General features: G+C 36.9%; 3 protein-coding genes across 14 annotated transcripts in view; all 3 read left to right on the top strand.

The window, feature by feature from the left end:
- plekha6 (pleckstrin homology domain containing, family A member 6) overlaps positions 1–13736 on the top strand; it is an 81055-nt gene extending 67319 nt beyond the window's left edge. For 6 of the 12 annotated variants that reach the window (XM_043252129.1, XM_043252118.1, XM_043252123.1 and 3 more), the window contains 16 exons: positions 1171–1251; positions 1984–2052; positions 2134–2214; positions 2365–2514; positions 2619–2714; positions 3133–3244; positions 3831–3970; positions 5277–5459; positions 6323–6386; positions 6561–6664; positions 6823–6999; positions 7509–7658; positions 7787–7920; positions 8164–8306; positions 9076–9172; positions 11374–13736. In XM_043252129.1, the coding sequence (XP_043108064.1) occupies positions 1171–1251; positions 1984–2052; positions 2134–2214; positions 2365–2514; positions 2619–2714; positions 3133–3244; positions 3831–3970; positions 5277–5459; positions 6323–6386; positions 6561–6664; positions 6823–6999; positions 7509–7658; positions 7787–7920; positions 8164–8306; positions 9076–9170 (1779 nt within the window). In that variant the 3' untranslated portion in view covers positions 9171–9172; positions 11374–13736. Of the gene's footprint in view, positions 1–1170; positions 1252–1983; positions 2053–2133; positions 2215–2364; positions 2515–2618; positions 2715–3132; positions 3245–3830; positions 3971–5276; positions 5460–6322; positions 6387–6560; positions 6665–6822; positions 7000–7508; positions 7659–7786; positions 7921–8163; positions 8307–9075; positions 9173–9286 lie in introns of all 12 variants that reach the window. The other 6 variants (XM_043252124.1, XM_043252122.1, XM_043252120.1 and 3 more) reach the window with 5 other exon arrangements.
- Positions 13737–15414: 1678 nt separating this feature from the next.
- golt1a (golgi transport 1A) lies at positions 15415–17343 on the top strand. The gene is made up of 5 exons (XM_043252134.1): positions 15415–15601; positions 15885–15976; positions 16514–16692; positions 16917–16980; positions 17132–17343. The coding sequence occupies exons 1-5, from the start codon at positions 15460–15462 to the stop codon at positions 17171–17173; spliced, it is 519 nt and encodes a 172-aa protein (XP_043108069.1). The 5' UTR covers positions 15415–15459; the 3' UTR covers positions 17174–17343.
- A 125-nt stretch (positions 17344–17468) lies between these two features.
- On the top strand, positions 17469–19522 carry kiss1 (KiSS-1 metastasis suppressor). Its single transcript, XM_043252135.1, has 3 exons — positions 17469–17893; positions 18586–18701; positions 18891–19522. The coding sequence occupies exons 2-3, from the start codon at positions 18617–18619 to the stop codon at positions 19154–19156; spliced, it is 351 nt and encodes a 116-aa protein (XP_043108070.1). The 5' UTR covers positions 17469–17893; positions 18586–18616; the 3' UTR covers positions 19157–19522.
- The last annotated feature ends 21 nt before the right edge of the window (positions 19523–19543 follow it).

The following is a 19543-nucleotide window of genomic DNA, read 5'->3' as shown; positions in this document are numbered from 1 at the left end:
GATGATGGAGAACAGACTGGCTGTTGTTTGGTTGGCCACTTCAAGACATAAACAACCATGACATTAATGTAGTCACGGTCCTCCCAAACATTTTTCCTGTTCTCACTGTCTTCTCCTCTGTGTGTCAGTTCTCACACTGATATGAAAGGGTTTTCTGGTTTTATAACAGTTGCATGTTAACAGCAATGGCTGCTATATATGGCTTCTTCGTAGTTGTCACATGGGGAAGTTGTCATTATCTCAGGAACTGTAACACAAATATGTTTTTCATGTTGGTTTTGAAATTATGAACAAAAAAGTCCATTATAAATGTCCATTCTGGATAAAAGTATATAATTATTATTTTTTTGATCATAAATGAATTTTCTGTCAGATTTTTTGCCCCAAATTTTATATTTCTCTGTGTTACCAGTTTTTCATTTTTTTTTATTGTTTTGTATTTTTTATTAAAATAAATATTCTACAATATATTTGAAATACATTTATTTTGTGTTATATATACTACAAATACATGTACATGTTTATTTGATAAATAATAATAATAATAATAATAAATAAATAAAAATCCAATTGTACTTTTGATATATAAGCTATAAACTTCTTAAAGGCTCACTTTAATTGTACAGAAGTAGTGTTGAATTCCAACCAAAGATGTAATGAAGAATATCTGCCAAAGTGGAACTATTGCAAGCATACTTCTGGTACTCTTTAAGTATCTTGGATTTTAAGGCAGAAAATATTCAGAAAAAAATAATATATCAATAATATTAAAAACATTTTATTAAAAAATTTGTATTGTGCAGTAAGTAGTAGTCCAAATAAAGTTTACTATTTTTTTATATCAGTAAGTCTTTAGCGATATGTGAGTAAATAGATTTCAATGGTACATAGTATGAAAAATTTATTTTAAGTATGGGAGATTGCAAAAGATTTCTATTTTAAATAAATGCTGTTATTTTGAACTTCTTTTAGAGAAAAGAATCGGAGAAAAAGTGAATCTAAATTTTTTTAGATAAACCTTTTAGCGGTAGTGTAATGTTTTTTTTAAAAAGTTAAAAAGTGTGAGATACCCTCGACCTGCGTTGGACATTGCAAGAATAGGTTCCATCAAAGTCGGCATACTCAAGGTCAGGCATATAGCCAGGTGAATGATGGTGTGTTCTGCCCTAGATGACAGATGGCGATCACCTAATCGGCATGGTAACCAGAATGGTTGAGCGTTCCTCTCCTCGAGCAAAACTGTTCTCACAAGTAAGAGAGTTGAGACTCATCTGGAGAGGCAGGTTGCTGTTCTACCTGCTATACCTGCTCTACTGAGCCTCAGTTCAGCCTCTTTCTGGCAAATTTAGGCTCAGACGAGGCTGTTCTGAGGTTGTGACGGAGCCTGCCTCTCTCTGTGCTTCCTGGTCGATGTGGCATGTTGGATGTTTTGATAGTGCTTTAGGTTTAAGTGAACTTAGGTTTAGTTTTAAAGCCTTAACCTTTAAGTTCAGCTATGAGAGCCACAATCTTCAGTTTCTCTTTGGTTTTAAGATTTTTTTGCTTTACTTTGTGTTTCTGAATCCTGCTATTTACAGTGCTCGTTCGCCCACTATCACATCCTCCATTGTATGATCATTGTGTGTCGTGTTGTCTTGTTGTCGTCCTCTGTGTACAGTATGTGTCTTATCCACCCATGCCATCAAGCAAGAAAGCCATTTTCTGTGTATAGCCTTCACACGGTGGGGCTTATCATTTTACGCAGCATTTGGGATGGTTTTTGTTGCAAACGGCACATTGCAATGACCAATTCATTGTGTTTTCATTTAAAACGTTTTTTGTATTTATTCATTTTAATTGTGAACTAGTAAATTAATGTTATATTATTAACATTATTTATTGTTCATTATATTATTAACATTGTTTTTTTTACTTTTGTCCGAAATCAAATAATAAAAAAAGTCATTATCACTAATATTTCCATTTCATTCTCTTTGACTATAGGTGCCTCCATTCCATGATGTGTACGCTGATCTACATCCCACACTGAAGCTTAATGAAATTGAAACCAGTGTAAGTCCCTTTTCACATGCATAAATGTACAGATTCGTTCAAATAACAGACCAATAAACAATTCATTTTGTCTTTGTACAGAAACTACTGGGCCGCTTGTGTGAGCAGAATCGACTTGTGAAAGAGCAGGAGACTGTAGTTCATCGTTTGCGAATGGAAAAGGTACATTTGTTGCTTTCAAAAATTATTAATGAATCAAGATCAAACATAATATGAAAGTGTTATAATATATATATTAAACCACTTTTAAACCACTTAAGTTTTCCTAAGACTACTGCCCTTACTCACTTGACTGTTTTCTGCTATTTCCAGGACAGCCTAGAGGGGGTGCTGGTGGCCACGCATCAGGAGATGGAGCTGTACAGGAACCAGCCGCTGGCAATGGAGAAACTTCAGCTGAAGAAGGAGAGCCTCCAAAACAAGCTGATTAACATCAGAGGAGAGCTTTCTCAGGCCTCCAGTGTAAGAAACCGGACAATTTTACGTTTTTTATGTAAACACAATATAAGCTAGTGCTGTTGATTTTAATAAACGTTGCTGTTTCTTTTGTTATTTGTGCTTCACAGGCCCTGACCACCACTCGTATGGAGTTTGAAGCACTAGAGGATGAAGTAAACAGCATCCATGGTGACCTGTGGGAACAGCTGAATGCTGGAGGGCAGGTATGTGGTATGCTGACTCGAACTCTTAAACGGCAAGCTTTTAATGACTTCTGCCATCTTTTCATTTAGATCAGTCATTTATTCATAAGCACACCCGTTTGCATCATGCGAATGTTGCATTCAGCACTGTCATGATCATTTTACATGATTGATTTGCTTGAGGGCATTACTGTAGTAAAAAGGTGACCTTGATGGTGCAGAATTAATTTGAATATTCAGTTAAGATCTATAGCAAGCAACTATTTAATGGAACAAGAAGTCCTTTGAATGAAAATGAATTATGCAATCGGTATTAATTGAACGGCATGCGATTCTCATTAATTATTACTAAGAATGAATATGCATTATTATAATGATCCTGACAGTGCTTTAATAATGCATGTGTCTTTTCTGTTTCAATGAATCGCTTCTCTCCCAGAGTGAGCTGGTACACAGGCACATTCAGAAGGAGTTCTGGAGGGTTCAGGATGTTTTGGAGGGGCTGCACAAGAACAACCCATCTCGTGGCACAGACACAGCCAAGCACAGAGGTCAGATGATCCGATACCGCGCAGCCTCATGCATAATCTCTGCTTATTTAGGCACTCAGCAAGGTCCTGCGGAACAGAAGAATATCTTCTTTCTGACCCGTTTCTGGTTCTGAAATTTTTTTATGCATGTTATTGATCTTATTGTGAGTAATTCTTCCATGCATATGTTTCACTGTTGTAAAATTGGCTCGTAATTTTTAATCAAAATGTCATAACCGGATCGTCCGGTTTTATGACAGATTCTTTTATGACATATGCTTTCAGTCATTTAGTTTATATAAACTCTGTCCCGTTCTTGAAGTCAGCTGCAAGCACACATTAAGATTTGCCCTGGGATCTTCCTGTATTCTCTCCGTATGGAGCTGTAGAAGAATGTTGTGAGAACATTCTCTTCCTGCGCTTGCAGGTGTGCTGCTGTATAACAGGCTTAGTAACTGAGCAAGAGAGAGCAGTGTCATTTATTTTATGATTTGATTATTTTACTATTGAAATACTACTGCAGCAAAGTAGAGCATGTTACAGGGAAGAATATTAGGTTACTTTTGACGTCATGATATAGGTTCTTAACTCCATTATCTGTCTCCAGTAGCCAGTGGAGCATCCGGCTCTTTCAGCACAAACAGTCCTGCGAGTCCCTTGAGTTCAGTGAGTCTGACGAGTCCTCTCAGCCCCTTCTCTCCTGTCCCTGGCTCTCAGGCCTCTCCCACTAAACAGCTGGCCACAGAGGTATTTCACACAGCATTATTCTTTAATGAAAGACTTGTCTTATTCGTTACAGTGCACAGAATACAATACAGCATACCACATCATTTAATTCAAAATGCAGAAGGGGATATCAAATTTTTCTGCTTCTCCTAATTAAATCAAATCTGATCATAGGACTCGCTGTTGTTGTTTAGCCTGAATTGTTCCTGATTCGAAATAAATTATATTTGCTTTATATGCTCAATTTAACCATAGCCGACTGCCACTGTGTTGTGGTGCAAAATTTTATTTAGTTAAGATGCTAGAGTGCAACAAAAGTAAAAATCCCATTCATTTTCTCCATAGGGAATACATTTTGAATGATAACTTTAATGGCTAACAGGATGTTAACTGATGTTAACTGATTCATTCAAATAGTTCTGTAAATAATCGTGTCTTAACAGTGGAATTCATGTAAAAATACTACATTGCCCATGATTCTGCAAAGAAATTGTCATCATTTGGAGACAGTCTTGCACCTTTATCAGATTTATTTTTTCCTTCAAATCAAAGTTTGCAATCTTTTGATTCACCTCGTAGCTGTTTGATTTGTTTCATGGCTTATACACTTGATTTTAATATATAAAATATATTGTAAATACATTATACGCTTATACACAAAAATCCCCATGGGTTAAATGAATTAAAAAAATGTTGGCTGCTGTTGCACTCATGTCAGCATGGTAAGAGAAAGCACAATAAGCTTAATCAGGAGTTGAATAAATCAAACCAGAATGATGATTAAATGACCTGAAGTAGGATTCAAAGATTATTCTGTGTCTAATACCTGTTTTCTGGCTGTATGATTCTGTTTTTTGTTGTGACTTAGTTGTAGTCACTCTTAAACGCTTGGTTGTGCGTGTTTGTTAGTACTCATAGGTGACCCACTCCCGCCGTGACACACTACCAAAATATACCCAGAGTTTGAACCGTTACTGGTTTCTAGGACAAGCCGTGTATTTAAAAGAATCACCTCCTGACTGAACTGCACATTTCCAGAATTTGCGAATTAAGCCTTTTTTACCCAGCTCACAGTTGCCTTTGCTAGCAGAGATTTGCCAAAAGCACAAAGTACATGTGTGGGTCGTGTGCAGGTCAGCGTTTAATAGTGGTTGTGGTGAGGGATCCATGCCTATATGCTTCCCATGATTCTCTCCACCCTCCACCTGGCTTAGTCGCTCCTGATGCACAGCTCTCTCTCCACTTCTCCGTCCCTTCTCTTCTCTCCTCCTTCCTGTCCTTCTTTTTATCCCAATCCATTTATTTACTCCTTGCCTTTCTACGATAGGAAGTTGGTCCTCCACGACCTCCACTTCCTAAATCTTACCAGCCCCTGGAGTCCTCCCAGTCTTTCCCCCCCTCCGTTCCTCCCCTGCCCTTAGACAACAATGCCTGGCTGCGCAGCATGGGCCCCCATTCAGGCATCCATCAGGAAGGCTACAAGGATGACGAAGAATTCCGCAGCAGAAAGGTACCTCAGAGAGGCGGCCGCACTACGAGAACGACGAATCGTACCTCCACTGTGTCCATTTTCACGCCATGATCATTTTTTACAACATCAACCACCTGGACTTATTAACTTCATTACTTTCCTTTCTTTCCGTTCCACTATTTCACTTCGTGTTCATTTTCACATTTTTATGATTTTGTCATATATTACTTTATCTCAAACTAAACGCCATCGCAATATAACATCTGTTGTAAGATATAGCAAATATTTATAATAAAAAATCAGATAGAGTAGTTTGTCTTCCGACAGATCCCATTTTTTCCCTCCAAAGTGTGTGTGTGTGTGTGTGTGTGTGGTAGACAGATCAAGTACATATACGCACTTGTGTAGTTGTCCCATTTGTACCCTTAGCACCTGTTTTATTTGTGCATGCTTTTGTCTACGGTAGCGTTGCATTCATTCAAGCTGGTGACAGCACGCTGTAAAGTGTGGAAATGCTTGCATTGCTTTTATTTATAGTCATATTTGCCTCAACAACCTCATGCATTTACAGGCTGCGATTCATCACGCTGTTGAGCAACTTGTAGAAGCCCTCACTGTACCCCATGCTGACTGTTTTTTTTTTTTTTTGAAAAATGGTTTCCTAGTTGAAAATGTAGGTATGGGATTGCTAAAGGCATTTGAAATATGACTAAACAATAACATGAAACCAATAAGAATGGAATCAGATTGAGAATCAAGTAAGATTCATATTGATTCTTTTTAATCCTGTCAGGATATGGTGGGATGGCTGGTTTTAATTATGTACAAAATTTCATTAGCAATCCTGTACGTTCCTTTAGGATATATTTACTAGGGTTTACATTAGTTATGTTCTGTTCCAGCACAACTACACCTCACAAGGAGAAAAGATCAACGAGTTTGATACAGAATCCAACCAGAATAAAGGTATGAATAAACAAAAAGGCTTTTTTTTTACCTTTCCACAGCCTATGAAGTTTATTATGTTACGGAATATTATGGTTATAGTATGGACAACTAAAAACTCAGAAAACTCGATTTTATTGCCTTGCAGGGTGCCTCTCTAATAAACGTAGTTTATAATTGACTTTTTACTTGCAGTTGGAATTGTTCCACCCAGGACCAAGTCGCCTTCACAAGACAAGAACAATTCCGATGGCGTCCAACGAAGAAATGGGAAGGTGTCCAATGGCCACATTTCCAGAGTAAGTTAAATCTGTGCTAGTAAATTGTTTATATTTCCAATAATAGTTCCATGTTTTACAAGAATATAAGAAGAATTATATAACCAGTACCAGATCTGTGGCATTATAGGTAATCTTTTATAAATGCAGCATGTAATGGTGTTGTATATGTGTCTCAGGAGAGGCCAAAGAGTGCGGTGTTCCCCGCAGAGGTGAAGTCTAAAATGAGTGTGGAGGAACAGAATGAGAGGATACGGAGAAACCAGAGCAGCTCCGTCAGAGACAAGAGGCGCAGCCTCAACCTCTCCAGCAGTCAGATAATTGATGGATACAAAACTTCAACTAACTACAGAGTGGTTAGTGTAAAACTATTAAATATCATTTTTATTTTCTATCCTTAAAGAGTGACTTGTTATTGTAATGCTGGTTTGTAATGCTTTTGACATTCTATGCCATGTGATTTTGTGCTTTAGACTAATGGAAATAAAACATCCAGAATACAGACTTATGTGTTGATTTTTAACACTTTATTTTCTTTTGTAATGTTAATTTAGATATTTTATAGTATAGTATATAACATATATAATTATTATGTGATTAATCAGCTGTTTAAAATCTGATGACATCTATAGTTAAAACTTTATCAGTTTACCTGATATGTCTTTCCTTAATTCTTATTCCTACTATTTATAAGGGTCCTGCAGTCTGCAGAATATTTTGTACATATAATAATAATGAATAAATATATTGTTTTTCAAATATATGTAAACAAGAAGATAGGTCTCAATGAAAATTAAAAATATATTATAAAACCATGTTATAGTGTATCAAAGCCGTTCAGCCAGTTGTTCTTTGCGATATCCAGGTGCGGAGGAGAGTAACAGCTGATGAAGTGGATATTAAGGATCTTGAGGCGGCCGTGAGGGGAGAAGGTGTGGAGTCACCCAGGCAGGAAATTGCTCGTCTCCGACGACAGGTGGAACCAGAACACTATGACCTGGATCTCAGCAAAGAGGTTAGAAGTCACATAGCAGCACTGCACACTGCACAAATAAACAACCATTTATGCTGTACATTGTCCAATTGTTTAATAATGGTTGATGTGTAAGATACGCAAGGACATTTGTGTTATTGTTTCTCTAGTTGTCCTTGCCGGATAAAGTCCTGATCCCTGAGCGATACATGGACATTGAGCCCAGTACACCTCTCAGCCCAGAAGAGCTGCGGGAGAAACAGAAGAAAGTTGAAAGAATCAAGACACTGATAGCCAAATCAAAGTATGATGCACATTGTAAACTCATGCACACTTCTTTTTGATCTGTCTATACAAACCCTTTGTTGTTATGCCATAAAACGAATCATACTTGCCAAATAACAAAAAAGACTGTAAAACAGGTTACAGGTTTGGTTTGCAGCAACGTTGAGTAAACCATGGCAGAATTTCTTGATTGAAATGAATACTTGGAGAAATGACTTTAAATACATCTGAAGATGTGACTGAGTATCCTGTCATTCTCCAGTCTGCAAAATGTGGTGCCGGTGTTGGACGGGCCGGTGGAGGGACCCAGTAACCCGGAGCAGCAGCTGCACGAGCAGGAGAAACGCATCGAGATTTCCTGTGCTCTGGCTGCCGAGGCCTCCCGCCGTAGCCGGCTGCTCTCCGGTGAGGAAGCCTGCCGCCCTGAGGAGCCTGGGCAAGCTGTGACCCCAACTGTCTGACCACTGTCTGACCCTCATGCTCTTTCAATGTCACATGCTCCTCAATGTCCTCAATGCACACTTCACCACACTTCAGTGCTGAGGTTGCACTTTAATTAGTTATTTTTTGACTTAGTTGAACTATGTTTCTGAAGAAAATTATTATATAAATGAGTATATGAATTATTTTTATTATCACAATATGTTTCAGAATTCACAACACATATATGAAGCTTTTAGATAACATCTAGGTGTGTGACCTCGGTACTGAAGCACACTGTCTAGTTTCATCTTGATTCACTGGGGAACTGCTCTAGAGTGAGATTTTACTCCGCTTAATGACTCAATATATTCAGGTTTGTTATCACTAAATTTTAAACATCAGAACACTTATAAATTGACAAAGGCAGAGAGGACAAACCAGTATAAATGGAGATATTTATAAACAAAAAATAGAGTATATATATATTTATTTATTTTTTATTTATCATGCCTTTGATCTTAATTTTTTTTTAGATTAAGATTTATGGACAAAAAGAATCATGCTAATTTTAAAATCATGCATTGGACTTTCCTTCATGGTTTTCTTTTATTTCATTCCATATTTGCCTTGTGGCTATGTGAGAGGACAGTAGATATAGCTACTTGTCTGTCCCACAATTCCTATTTCATTTGCCTCATGTCATATGTTTTCTTTTGACATTTTTTCCCCCCATAATTTCACTGCATTGCAGCCCAGTGCGTCCCCAGTCCCCCTGCCTCCCCAACCAGCCTGGTCCCTCCCCCTTCTGCTGACTACTCTGACTCCTCCCACATCATGAAGGTGTGAAGGTGAGTCCCGCCCACTGCACAACAAACCCCACCCCTTCCTTTCACTTCCTTTTCCTCACAGAAATTCTCTCTCTGGTCCTGCTCATTATTGCCCTTTCTTTCTTTTATTTTCAGTGGAGCAAAAATTTAAATCACAGCCTACTGAGATATTTACACCATCCTGTTTTGGTAAAAAAAAAAAGTGCTGAAATGGAAAAAACATTGCTGTGAAAATTCACATTTTTGATCTTAAATAGCTGCATATTTGTGGCCATTCCAAAAACAGCTTACAAATGTGTTGACTGGCTTTCATTCTGTATAAATGCCATCATCTCCAAGGATCGTGTCTTAACAAAGAGACTAAACAGACAAACATAAACTTAACATCTGCTATCAACTCGTGACAAAAAATAGTCAGCCATGAAATCAAAACCATGTGACAAGAATGTGTGCTAGTGTTAGTTAAACTGCACATTTGGATCATGTCGATAGCACCACAGTGGACCTTCATAAACACTTAATTTCTATTGTTGTTCATAAACAGTTCACTTACGACAGTTTTCACCTGCTATATTTACACAGAAACCAGGTGCAGCTATTTTAGCGATAACTTGTTAAATTTGTTCACCTTATTAACTGTTGGTTCAGATGCATGCTTGATGTATGCAAACAATTCTTTGTTAAGCATTACAAAAGCGATGTAGAATGTATTCAACTTGACTTTTTTCTAATAGTAGCAAACCTCAAAAGTTCAAAAGCCTTGAAGTGTGTTATCAAGCACTAAATATTATACAGGTAACTACTACATTAAGTATTTTACAAGTAGCTATTTTCATAAACATGTTAACTTTAACTATATAGACCCTGTCACAAATGGTATGTTTAATATAACTCTGAAATTCAAAATCAAAGGTCTGGGGCCCACTAGGGGGCCTCAGCAAACTTTCAAGGGGGCTCTAAGATGATGTTTATTACTTTAAATCATATGATAAACAAATATTTTTTTTATAATGTAAATTGATTGAATCCTATAACTATATATATATATATATTATATATTATATATTATTTTTTTTTTTATTTTTATTTTTTTATACAACTGTTTATTCCACACTATAAAACATTTAAGAGGGTAGAAATTGTGAATGCTTTGAATTCTCAAAGTACTTTTGCCAGACCCACTCTGATGTAGACTTCCCAGCACACCACTACCCAGAAATCTGTGTGGCCAAGTGCAGACCACATGACTGAGAGTGTGATCTGGGACATTGAATCTTTTCAAATTGTTGCTTCTCTATAACAGACAAAAAGGTTCAATATTTTCTAGACACATTCATTCTCTTCATTTTGAAAAGTGTTGAAACCTCCCTAAATTGTTATTGTGTGTGTGTGTGTGTGTGTGTGTGTGTGTGTGTGTGTGTGTGTGTGTGTGTGTGTGTTTCACAAAAGAAAGTAATTGATGTTTGGAACAACTTAAGTAACTGGTGATATTTTTGAAGGTTCTGTCATTATTTATTCACCATCACGTCGTTCGAAACCTAAGACCTTTGTTTATCTTCCAAACACAAAATGAAACGTTCAAGGCCCAGAAAGGTAGTAAGGGCATTGTTAAAATAGTCCATGTAACATCAGTGGATTAACCAAAATTTTATGACTCTAGAAGATTATGTGTTGAGCACAAAGAACACAAAAATATCTTTATTCAACAGTTTCTTCTTATCCCTAATACCACTACTCATTTGTGTGTTCTGAGGATGTTCACAAGCGTTGTGGTGTATTAGTCATTACTTTAGTTTTCTTTGCACACAAAATAATTCTTATAGGTTCATGTACTATTTTATCAGTGTCCTTACTACCTTTGTGGGCTTTGAACTCGGTTGTTCTGTTGCTGTCTGTGCAGAGCCAGAAAGCTCTCAGATTTTCTCAAAATGATCTTAACTTGTGTTTTGAAGATGACCAAAGGTTTACAGCTTTGAAACGGCATGAGGATGAGCTATTTGGGTGAATTATCCCTTTAAACATTTTTATTGATACATTATTAAAATGTTAATGTAGCCTTTGTACCGTTTTTCTCCCACACCTTCTATATGCTTTGACAGTATGGACCTTATAAAACATTTTTGCGTGTGAAAAATGTTCAGCAGAAGAAACACGACTGTCTCTGACAATGCATTTGTTCTCCTCTCTTCTTTGTTCTCTATCTTCTTTTCTCAATTTTCCAGCTCAAGCTCTTGCAGCTGTCAAATTTGACGATGAACCCTTCTGAGTGTCCAGCAGACAAAGAAGAAACTGAAAAAAAAACACTGAACACCAAGAACATATGTTTCGCCTCCGCCAAACATCATATTTCTTTCGATTACTTACACAACACCATGCAGAGAAATATTTCGAAATGTTTGGATGTTTGCAGAGGGCTGTTCACGAATGAGGCTATCTGCCTCCACATCTCCTCACAATCCTCATTCAGAGTGTGTAGCCCACGGCAGAACTACTTAATTCAATTTATCATCTGTTTTGACTCGGTTCGGAGGATGGCAGTGATATTACAAAAGCTACAAACTAGCCAGGAAGTGGACGATGTTTACAGATTCATATCTACTCTCGGTCACATTTCTGACTGGAGAACATACAGCAGATTCATACTACAAATGCTGGGTACAGCTGCTCAGGGCGGATTCTGCAGACACAAGCACGTTTGTGACTGGAAAGAGCGTGACGGAGACCGAGATGCGACCAGAGGAAAATAGCCATGCTTGAGGAAGTTGAAAAAAAAAAACAGACCAAGGACTACAGCAAAGTTGTCAAAGCTCAGTTTATCTGCAAGTCATCAGGAAGAAGGATTCGGAACCGCTGGTATGATAATGATCTGCGTTTAGAACACTAGCCGCAATCGAACCCTGAGGATTTACGAACAGAACTCAGTAGGAACTTGGAACAATCTTAGACTGTTGATGAATCCGTTGTTGTCTTGATCCAAAGGATGCTGTTGATGCAGGAAGACTTGGGCGTTGGGCACTTCCCCCTCCATCATCTTTACGGCCAGACTCACTGTGACTCCTCCTGGCCTTCTCTTTTCCCACAATCCTCTCCAGTTTCACGATAGGGCTTGAGAACCCTCTTCTCGTCAATGTTGCAGTCTCTCAAACCATTGTCAGGCCTTTAAGTACCGTGTGTATCTTTAAAGAAAGCATACTATATATTGATATGACTATTACTCTAATCTTTGCATCAAAGCCATGTGGACTCATCATAGTGCTTTTACTGCTAGGACAGTAGTTACCAAATAATGGTACCTAAATACTTGTGAGCGTGCGTGTTAGATTAATAAGAAGAGAAAGCTGAACCATTGGAAGTGTCCTTAGAGTTGTAAGTCTGCTTGTTGAAACAATGCGTGTTCATGCGAGGCCAGCAACTTGCATTACAGCCTGTATATACTGACGTTAAATTATGTAACCTGTTGCCCCGACAGATTTTCAAAGCCCTTATTTGTGGATCGTTGTGCCATTTGGAGATTCATTTGGCTGTTTCTTTCTGCTGCGGCACAGTTTTTGTGTAAATATAGATCGACATTGAATTAAATGGAACAATATTTTGAATTATTTTTCTATCACTGGTAATTACCTCTGTAATCAAGCAGCTTAATTATAATGTATCGTAAAAGTAAAGAACAACTTGCCAAACCATATAAATCTCCTGTTTTGTACTTTGAGGTGATCTTTCCCTGATATTAAAACCTCTAAAATGCCATGCAAGTTGTTAGCCCATACTGTGCTTTCTGCTTGTCTGTTTTTTTTTAATGTGAAATTTGTCTGTTTTTGTTCAAACTAAATTGACTAAACACTGGCCTCAGCTTATGTAAGATCTGTTCTGAGAGAATTTGTTTGACGAAACTGTCATTTATTTCTCCAGTTGAGAAAAGTCATGGAAATCAAGTTGTACCCCTCAATCAAGCTAAAACACAGTATGAGATCTGGAAAAAATGAATAATGTTCCACAAAGCAGATTAGCCATCATCGCTTTTAAGCAAAAACAGCCCTGAAGGGGAAGACAGAGATCTATTTTTATCGTTTTTCAGAAAGAGAAAAACAAGATCAATGCATCACATATTTTTCTATGTATAAAATGAGGTTTGATTGGTTACATTTGTAAAATGATTAAAGAGAGTTTTGATCTGATATATTATGGAGATACTGATCGAGGCTGATATATTTTTAATTTATTGACCGAAACTTTGCAGCATCCTTTTGAAGGCCTTGTTTAAAAGTCATTTTTAAGTGTTATTTTGTACGTAATAGGACAAAATGGTGGCAGTTGGACGGTCAAAGCAAAGATGTCTAATATTTGATTAAAAAAAACATGTAGCATATAAAGTGGGATTAACTACAGTAATTCAAAATAAGCACATTGGTCTGTGTAAATATTTTTAAATCAAAACACTGTATGTCTTCATATTTACCGTAACTAATGCTTATTTTAAGGGAAAAAAAATGAGACTGCTTGAGCTATGCAAATCAGACAGAATAATACTTAATGTGCTTGCTTTAGAAGTACCCTCATGCAATAAAGTGAATGTATTTAAAACCTTCTTTTGTAATTAAAACTCTTCATTTGGTCGTGTAATTTTTTTTCAGTAGAGCTTGCGCTTTCAAAATTGCATTCCGACGCTGTGTGAATCTACCGTGAATGATAAACAAGAAAAATATAATGCATTGTTATGTAATTACCTTGCAGGGTCCAAAAAGCAACAGAAGCTCTTTTCAGCAGCTTCTGAGGTAAACAAAATTATTGCAGCAAAACTAAGCCTATTTATTACGAGAGCTTGACACCTTAATTTTGTTTTGGCTGGTCAAAATGGAATAAGTCACAATCAAAACCATAGCATTGAGCCAGACGTTCAGCATTCCAACATGTTTTCACAGAAGTCCCAACCACGTATTTATGACCACAATTGTTACTGGGCCATTTCTAACGTTTTTGGAGCAAAAAAAAAAATCAATCTTTGTGTTGAATATTTGCTTTATTTATTTTGCATTTGTTTAATTTGGGGATGAGACCGTAATGGACAGTGACTATAAATTCAGTTTTTTTTTTTTACAATAACAACACCCTATTAAGATTTTGTTGTGAATATGAATTGGTTGTTCGTATAAACGATTCATGTTGTTGCATTCATTAAACACTGAGTAGAATAAATGAGTGGATAAAGTGAAAAAAAGTATTTGCGTCATGGAAAATAAAGAGATTGTTTTAATAGATAGCAGGAGAGGAATGGGTTGTGGTTGATGTAAAAAAGTTGGTATTGGCAGGCCTGTTACCGGGTCAGGCTGACTGTGAGCTGCATTGTAGCCTATGCTCATTTAAGATCTCTTTGTCAGAATAATGCTCAAATATTAATATTAATACAGTTGTGTTTGCATGACATAAGAGGGAATCTGTGGTGAACGCAGTATTGCTTTGATATGTGGCATTGTCCTGGGCAAAAGGGAATATCAGTAAAATATATGACATCTGAACGCTATGGAAGCACTGCAAAAGAAAAAAAAGCATTGCATGATGTCTTCGTATTGTAAGACAATAACTCAGGAACTGTCGGTTTATACTGTGTTTTTAACTCGCAATTCTAAGAAAAACTACAAATAGGAAACACTAACACTTTATTTCGAGTCCACTTTACACATTCTACTACGGTAAGTAACTTTGCATCTATCACTTAAAATCACTTAAAGTTGGTAGAACGTCTAATCTGGACTATCAAGATAAAGTGCAACCACAAAAACACTTCAAAAATTTGAAACGTCAGAATTGTTAGAAACTTGGAAGCAGAGAGAGTTAACTTAATTTTAGAATTTTGCGAGAAAAAAAGTCATTTTTAGAATGTTAACTGAGGGAAAGAATTGTGAGATATAAGTTATACATTTTAATTACAAATTTGTATATCTAAGTGGCAATTACAATTGTAAGACGGCTTAAAAAAACCCATATTAAATTCCAAAAATGGCAGTGGTTTCTTGTAAGGTGTAGGGTTTGTGTATAGTGATACAGTTAGTACAGTATAAAAACAATTACACCTTTGGAAAGTCCCTTGAAACCACAAATGCAAGTGTGTGTGTGCTTTTTGCACGATTTACAATTATTTATCATGCAGGTAGTAAAACAAGTAGTAAAAGGGTGTTGTTTAGGGTGTCAGCTGTGGGATGTGAGGTAAGAAAATGAGGGCCAGATTCTGTGTGTGAGTGAATGGACTGTGAGAATGACGAAGCAATCATCAGGCAGAGCGTTCTCTCTCATCAGTCTAATAGGTTTGGTTAATGTTCACCCTGCTCCGGGGTTCAAAAGTCAAGCGTTTGTGTGAACCACACACACCAGTAAAAAACCGAGGAACTAAAACCGGGAGATCTGAGCTAAAAGAAGAGAGAGCGAAAACCATGATCACAATCACAGAGTTTCAGAGTGAGTGTCATTCTTTCCCTTGAATATACGTTAAGCACTGTATGAGATACAGTTCTGTACAGATACAACTCAACTCAGAGACACTGCTATGTTCATTTTCACACTTGATGTAAATTGTTGCCGATCAATTAAATGAATTGTATGTAAATGAGCGCGTGAAGACTGCTCAGTGTTTTAAACGTTTTGGTTTGCAGCAGTTAGAAAATTTTAGATGTTCTCTTTTTTTTTAAATGACCATGAAAATATCTGCTTTGTTGACTAATACATCTGTAATCTATACTAGAAATCGGCGTGGGTCTGTCGGGATTCGGCGTGTTCTTTGTGCTGTTTGGAATACTGCTGTACTTTGACTCGGTCCTGTTGGCATTTGGAAACGTAAGCGCTGGAATGAGCTGTTTAGACATGACGCAAGAAACTATGTAGATCTTTGATCATGGGAAAGGTTTTTTTAAAGGGATAATTCACCAGAAACTGAAATTATGTCATCCTGTTCAATCTGAAGTCACTTATCAAATATAAGTTTTGAAAGTAAAGGGTTTTTTTTTATGGAAATACTTTGTATAAAATGTTTGGGTGAACAATCCCAACATTAAAGTTTTCATGTATGTCCACTTAATCTGCTAACCCTAACCCTACCCTAAAAGACTACTCTAGATGTTAGTAGACATGTAGCTGCAAATGAATGAGAAGTAAATGCAGTTATTTTGAACTAACTTTACAATTACATTTTGGAAAAATATATATAACAATATTAAAAGTTTCCACAAAATCAATCCGCAAAACACTGATGATAATAATAGATGGTTCCTGGGCAGCAAATTACCATATTATTATTTTTTTCTTCCAACATTGTGTTTTGAATGGTGTACACATGTATTATGCATTTTCCGAACATTTTCCCTCCGCTGTCAGATTCTGTTTCTGTCTGGTTTGGCCTTCATCATTGGCTTGAGGAGGACGGCCCACTTCTTTTTCCAGAGACAGAAGCTCAGAAGCTCTGCCTTCTTTCTAGGAGGCGTGGCTTTAGTTCTACTAAGATGGCCTCGTATCGGCATGCTGGTGGAGACCTATGGCTTTGTGCTTCTATTTAAGTAAGTAATTAGCTGAGTCACATCCTGTCCTAATGTGCAAGGCAAAAGACCCCATGATGTTCCTATTTCAAACCGAAAAACATGCATTTTGCCAAACCTAATTGTGGAACCTTAATTGTACAATTCATTACCATATATGTGCTTTGTTCTCTGCTTGAATTGGCATTGTTTGTAGATTGTTCCTGCCCTAAACTAGCAAATAATAAATTAAGTATTGTTTGCAGGTCATTCTTTCCTATGGCTTTTGGATTTCTCGCAACAGCCTTAAACATTCCTTTTTTAACCACGGTATGGAACGAAAGCTGTGTTATAATGCTTTGATTAAAACTTTCAACCTGTGCGATATAACACTCAGGGAGAGGCTAAATGTTTTCTGGTGCTTATATCTCTCTCTCTCTCTCTCTCTCTCTCTCTCTCTCTCTCTCTCTCTCTCTCTCAGATTTTAAACAAGTTATCTGGAAGTAGTTCCTCAATGGTCTAAGAGCAGATGCTGGAAATCTGGAGGTGCTTGTTCAAATTTTAGCTGTTGTGTTTATGTATATGATGTTTGTTGTCAGTTTATTTTATTTTTAATATTTTAGCCTATTTACACTAGTTAATGTTTATAATATCTTGAATAAACTCACCAAACTCGCCTAGCGTTGTACTCAAGCATATTTGTTTGTGTGTTCATTTATTTTAAATACAAAAAGAAAGAGTAAAACATTCAGGATTTAAAGTGCACAATACGTGCAGTACATACACTCTCAGAAATAAAGGTACAAAAGCTGTCCCTGGGGCAGTACCTTTTCAAAGGTACACTATTGTACCTATTAGGTGTTGAGGTGCCCTCAGCCCATAAATACATACTGAATACACATACGCAACGAATACATATTATAGAGCAGCGCTTTTCCAATTATTTCGTTTCTGTTTCATCTGTCTGCTCCCCCCAACTTCAATGAACCACCCTCAAATAGAAAATAATATTGAGTTCAGATATAGAAAGGCTTTGTGGTTCCGGAATGTTCCTGTGAAAGGGATGGGTGGTGGACCCACCCCGGGGCAAAAAGACAAGATCAGAGGGAAAGAGGGGAGGGTTGCGGAGGTCTGCGACCCACCGAGGAGGCTATGACGCAAATAATATTGTTGAATGAGAAAGATAAATTGTGTCTGAAGGTTGCATAAACCAAACACAACCTCCATACCTGCAAGTGGAAAGGTAAGCCATTTACTCCCATTGTCATGTTCATTTGCATAATTATTGTTTATGGAAGTGTATGTATGCCTGTGTGTGTGTGTGTTTGGAGGGTTTGAATGACATATTTGCATTATTTGCATCAGATAATTTTTCAAAGCGATTTACAGTGCATTGATGTAAAAAGCAAAAGAATCTGAATCTGATCCAAGTACTTTAGATGTTTCTTTCAATCTTTTCTTTCTTCATGCAATAAATGTACACATCGATTCTGGCAGTTGTTTCACCAGTTGTTTTTAATTACCTTTTATGTTGCTATATTTTTATTGTTTCTTAGAACAGTGGCATTTCGGTTACAACGTTACAATTAATTTGTTAATTAATAAAAAAAAAAATATATACATTATAACATATTCGTGTCATAGTATTATTGTGTTGTTGTTGTTGTTCTTATTGTTCTTCAATTTTAGATTTTTGTATTTATTGTCTCTACCTCTATGAGCAGCGTAGCACGGGAGCAGATGTGAAAGGCTGTTTTCTGCTTTTGATAACTCAAATTCTCTTTGAAGTGTGTATCTGTGTGCGTTAGAGTTTCTATCTACATGGATATGTTCGAGCTCGAGTGAATGGAGTACCAAAGAAATGTCATTAGAATATGTGATCTCATAAAAAGTGTGCATGATTCAGGTTTCTAATTGCTAATTGTTTTCTTACAGAAACATATTTTTGGTTCATAACGCATTAAAAATGATGCTGCTTACCATCATTTTGCTGTTGTCAGTGACGAATGGTGATACATATCCTTCAGGGAATTTTCAGTACTATTTAGAAGGTAAGTTCAGTGTTGTCTTTGTTAACTGGCAATAACTTAAAAATAAAAATGACAGGATCAATACAATTAATATCAAACAGTGTTAATAGTCTAAAGATTTTGGATGCATTGTAAAATGTAATATATGTTTAAAATAGTGATAGTTTCACTTGTAGGCCTTTGTCTCTTAAGCTTTTGTTGTATTTCTAGATGAAACTCCTGAAGAAACATCACTCCGAAGTCTCAGAGGAAGCGACACTCGTCCCACAGCTGGATCTCCTTCTCCAAAGCTCTCAGTGCTTTTCTCCATGGGTGCAGGTCCTCAGAGAAACACCTGGTGGTGGTCTCCAGAAAGGCCTTACACAAAAAGGAGGCAGAATGTCGCGTACTACAATCTCAATTCCTTCGGTCTCCGCTATGGAAAGAGAGAACAGAGCGTGCTTGCGGGGTTCAAACAGAAGATACCTGTAAAGTGAGGTCCACTGGGCCTATTTAAATTATGCATATTGTTCTTTGAGGTTTTGTACAGATATTCTCATGTAGTCTTTGTGATAATTTAATCATTTTAATGTACTCAAGTTGGTGTACTGTGGAACTGATCTGCAGGCATGCCATTAGTGGAAAACTTTAGAAGACACTAGTTTGCTAGTAATTAATAAAAACATTTTTTTGTCAAACAACCTGAATAAAAAGACTTTTAGATAACGTTTAACAGAAGGTAACAGAAGGTGAAAATGTTATTTAATATGACTGAATCAGAAACTTTTTTTCATGGTTGTGTACTTCCTGTTAACACTTGCTGATGACAAGCCTAACATTCTTTAAATAAATCTTGTTCTCAGGCTTATTGACCTTTTAGCATC

Source organism: Puntigrus tetrazona, chromosome 11, assembly GCF_018831695.1.
Source record: "Puntigrus tetrazona isolate hp1 chromosome 11, ASM1883169v1, whole genome shotgun sequence".
NCBI classification, from domain to species: Eukaryota; Metazoa; Chordata; class Actinopteri; order Cypriniformes; family Cyprinidae; genus Puntigrus; species Puntigrus tetrazona.
The sequence above is the reverse complement of the archived record's forward strand: the minus strand, read 5'-3'. Positions and strand labels throughout refer to the sequence as shown.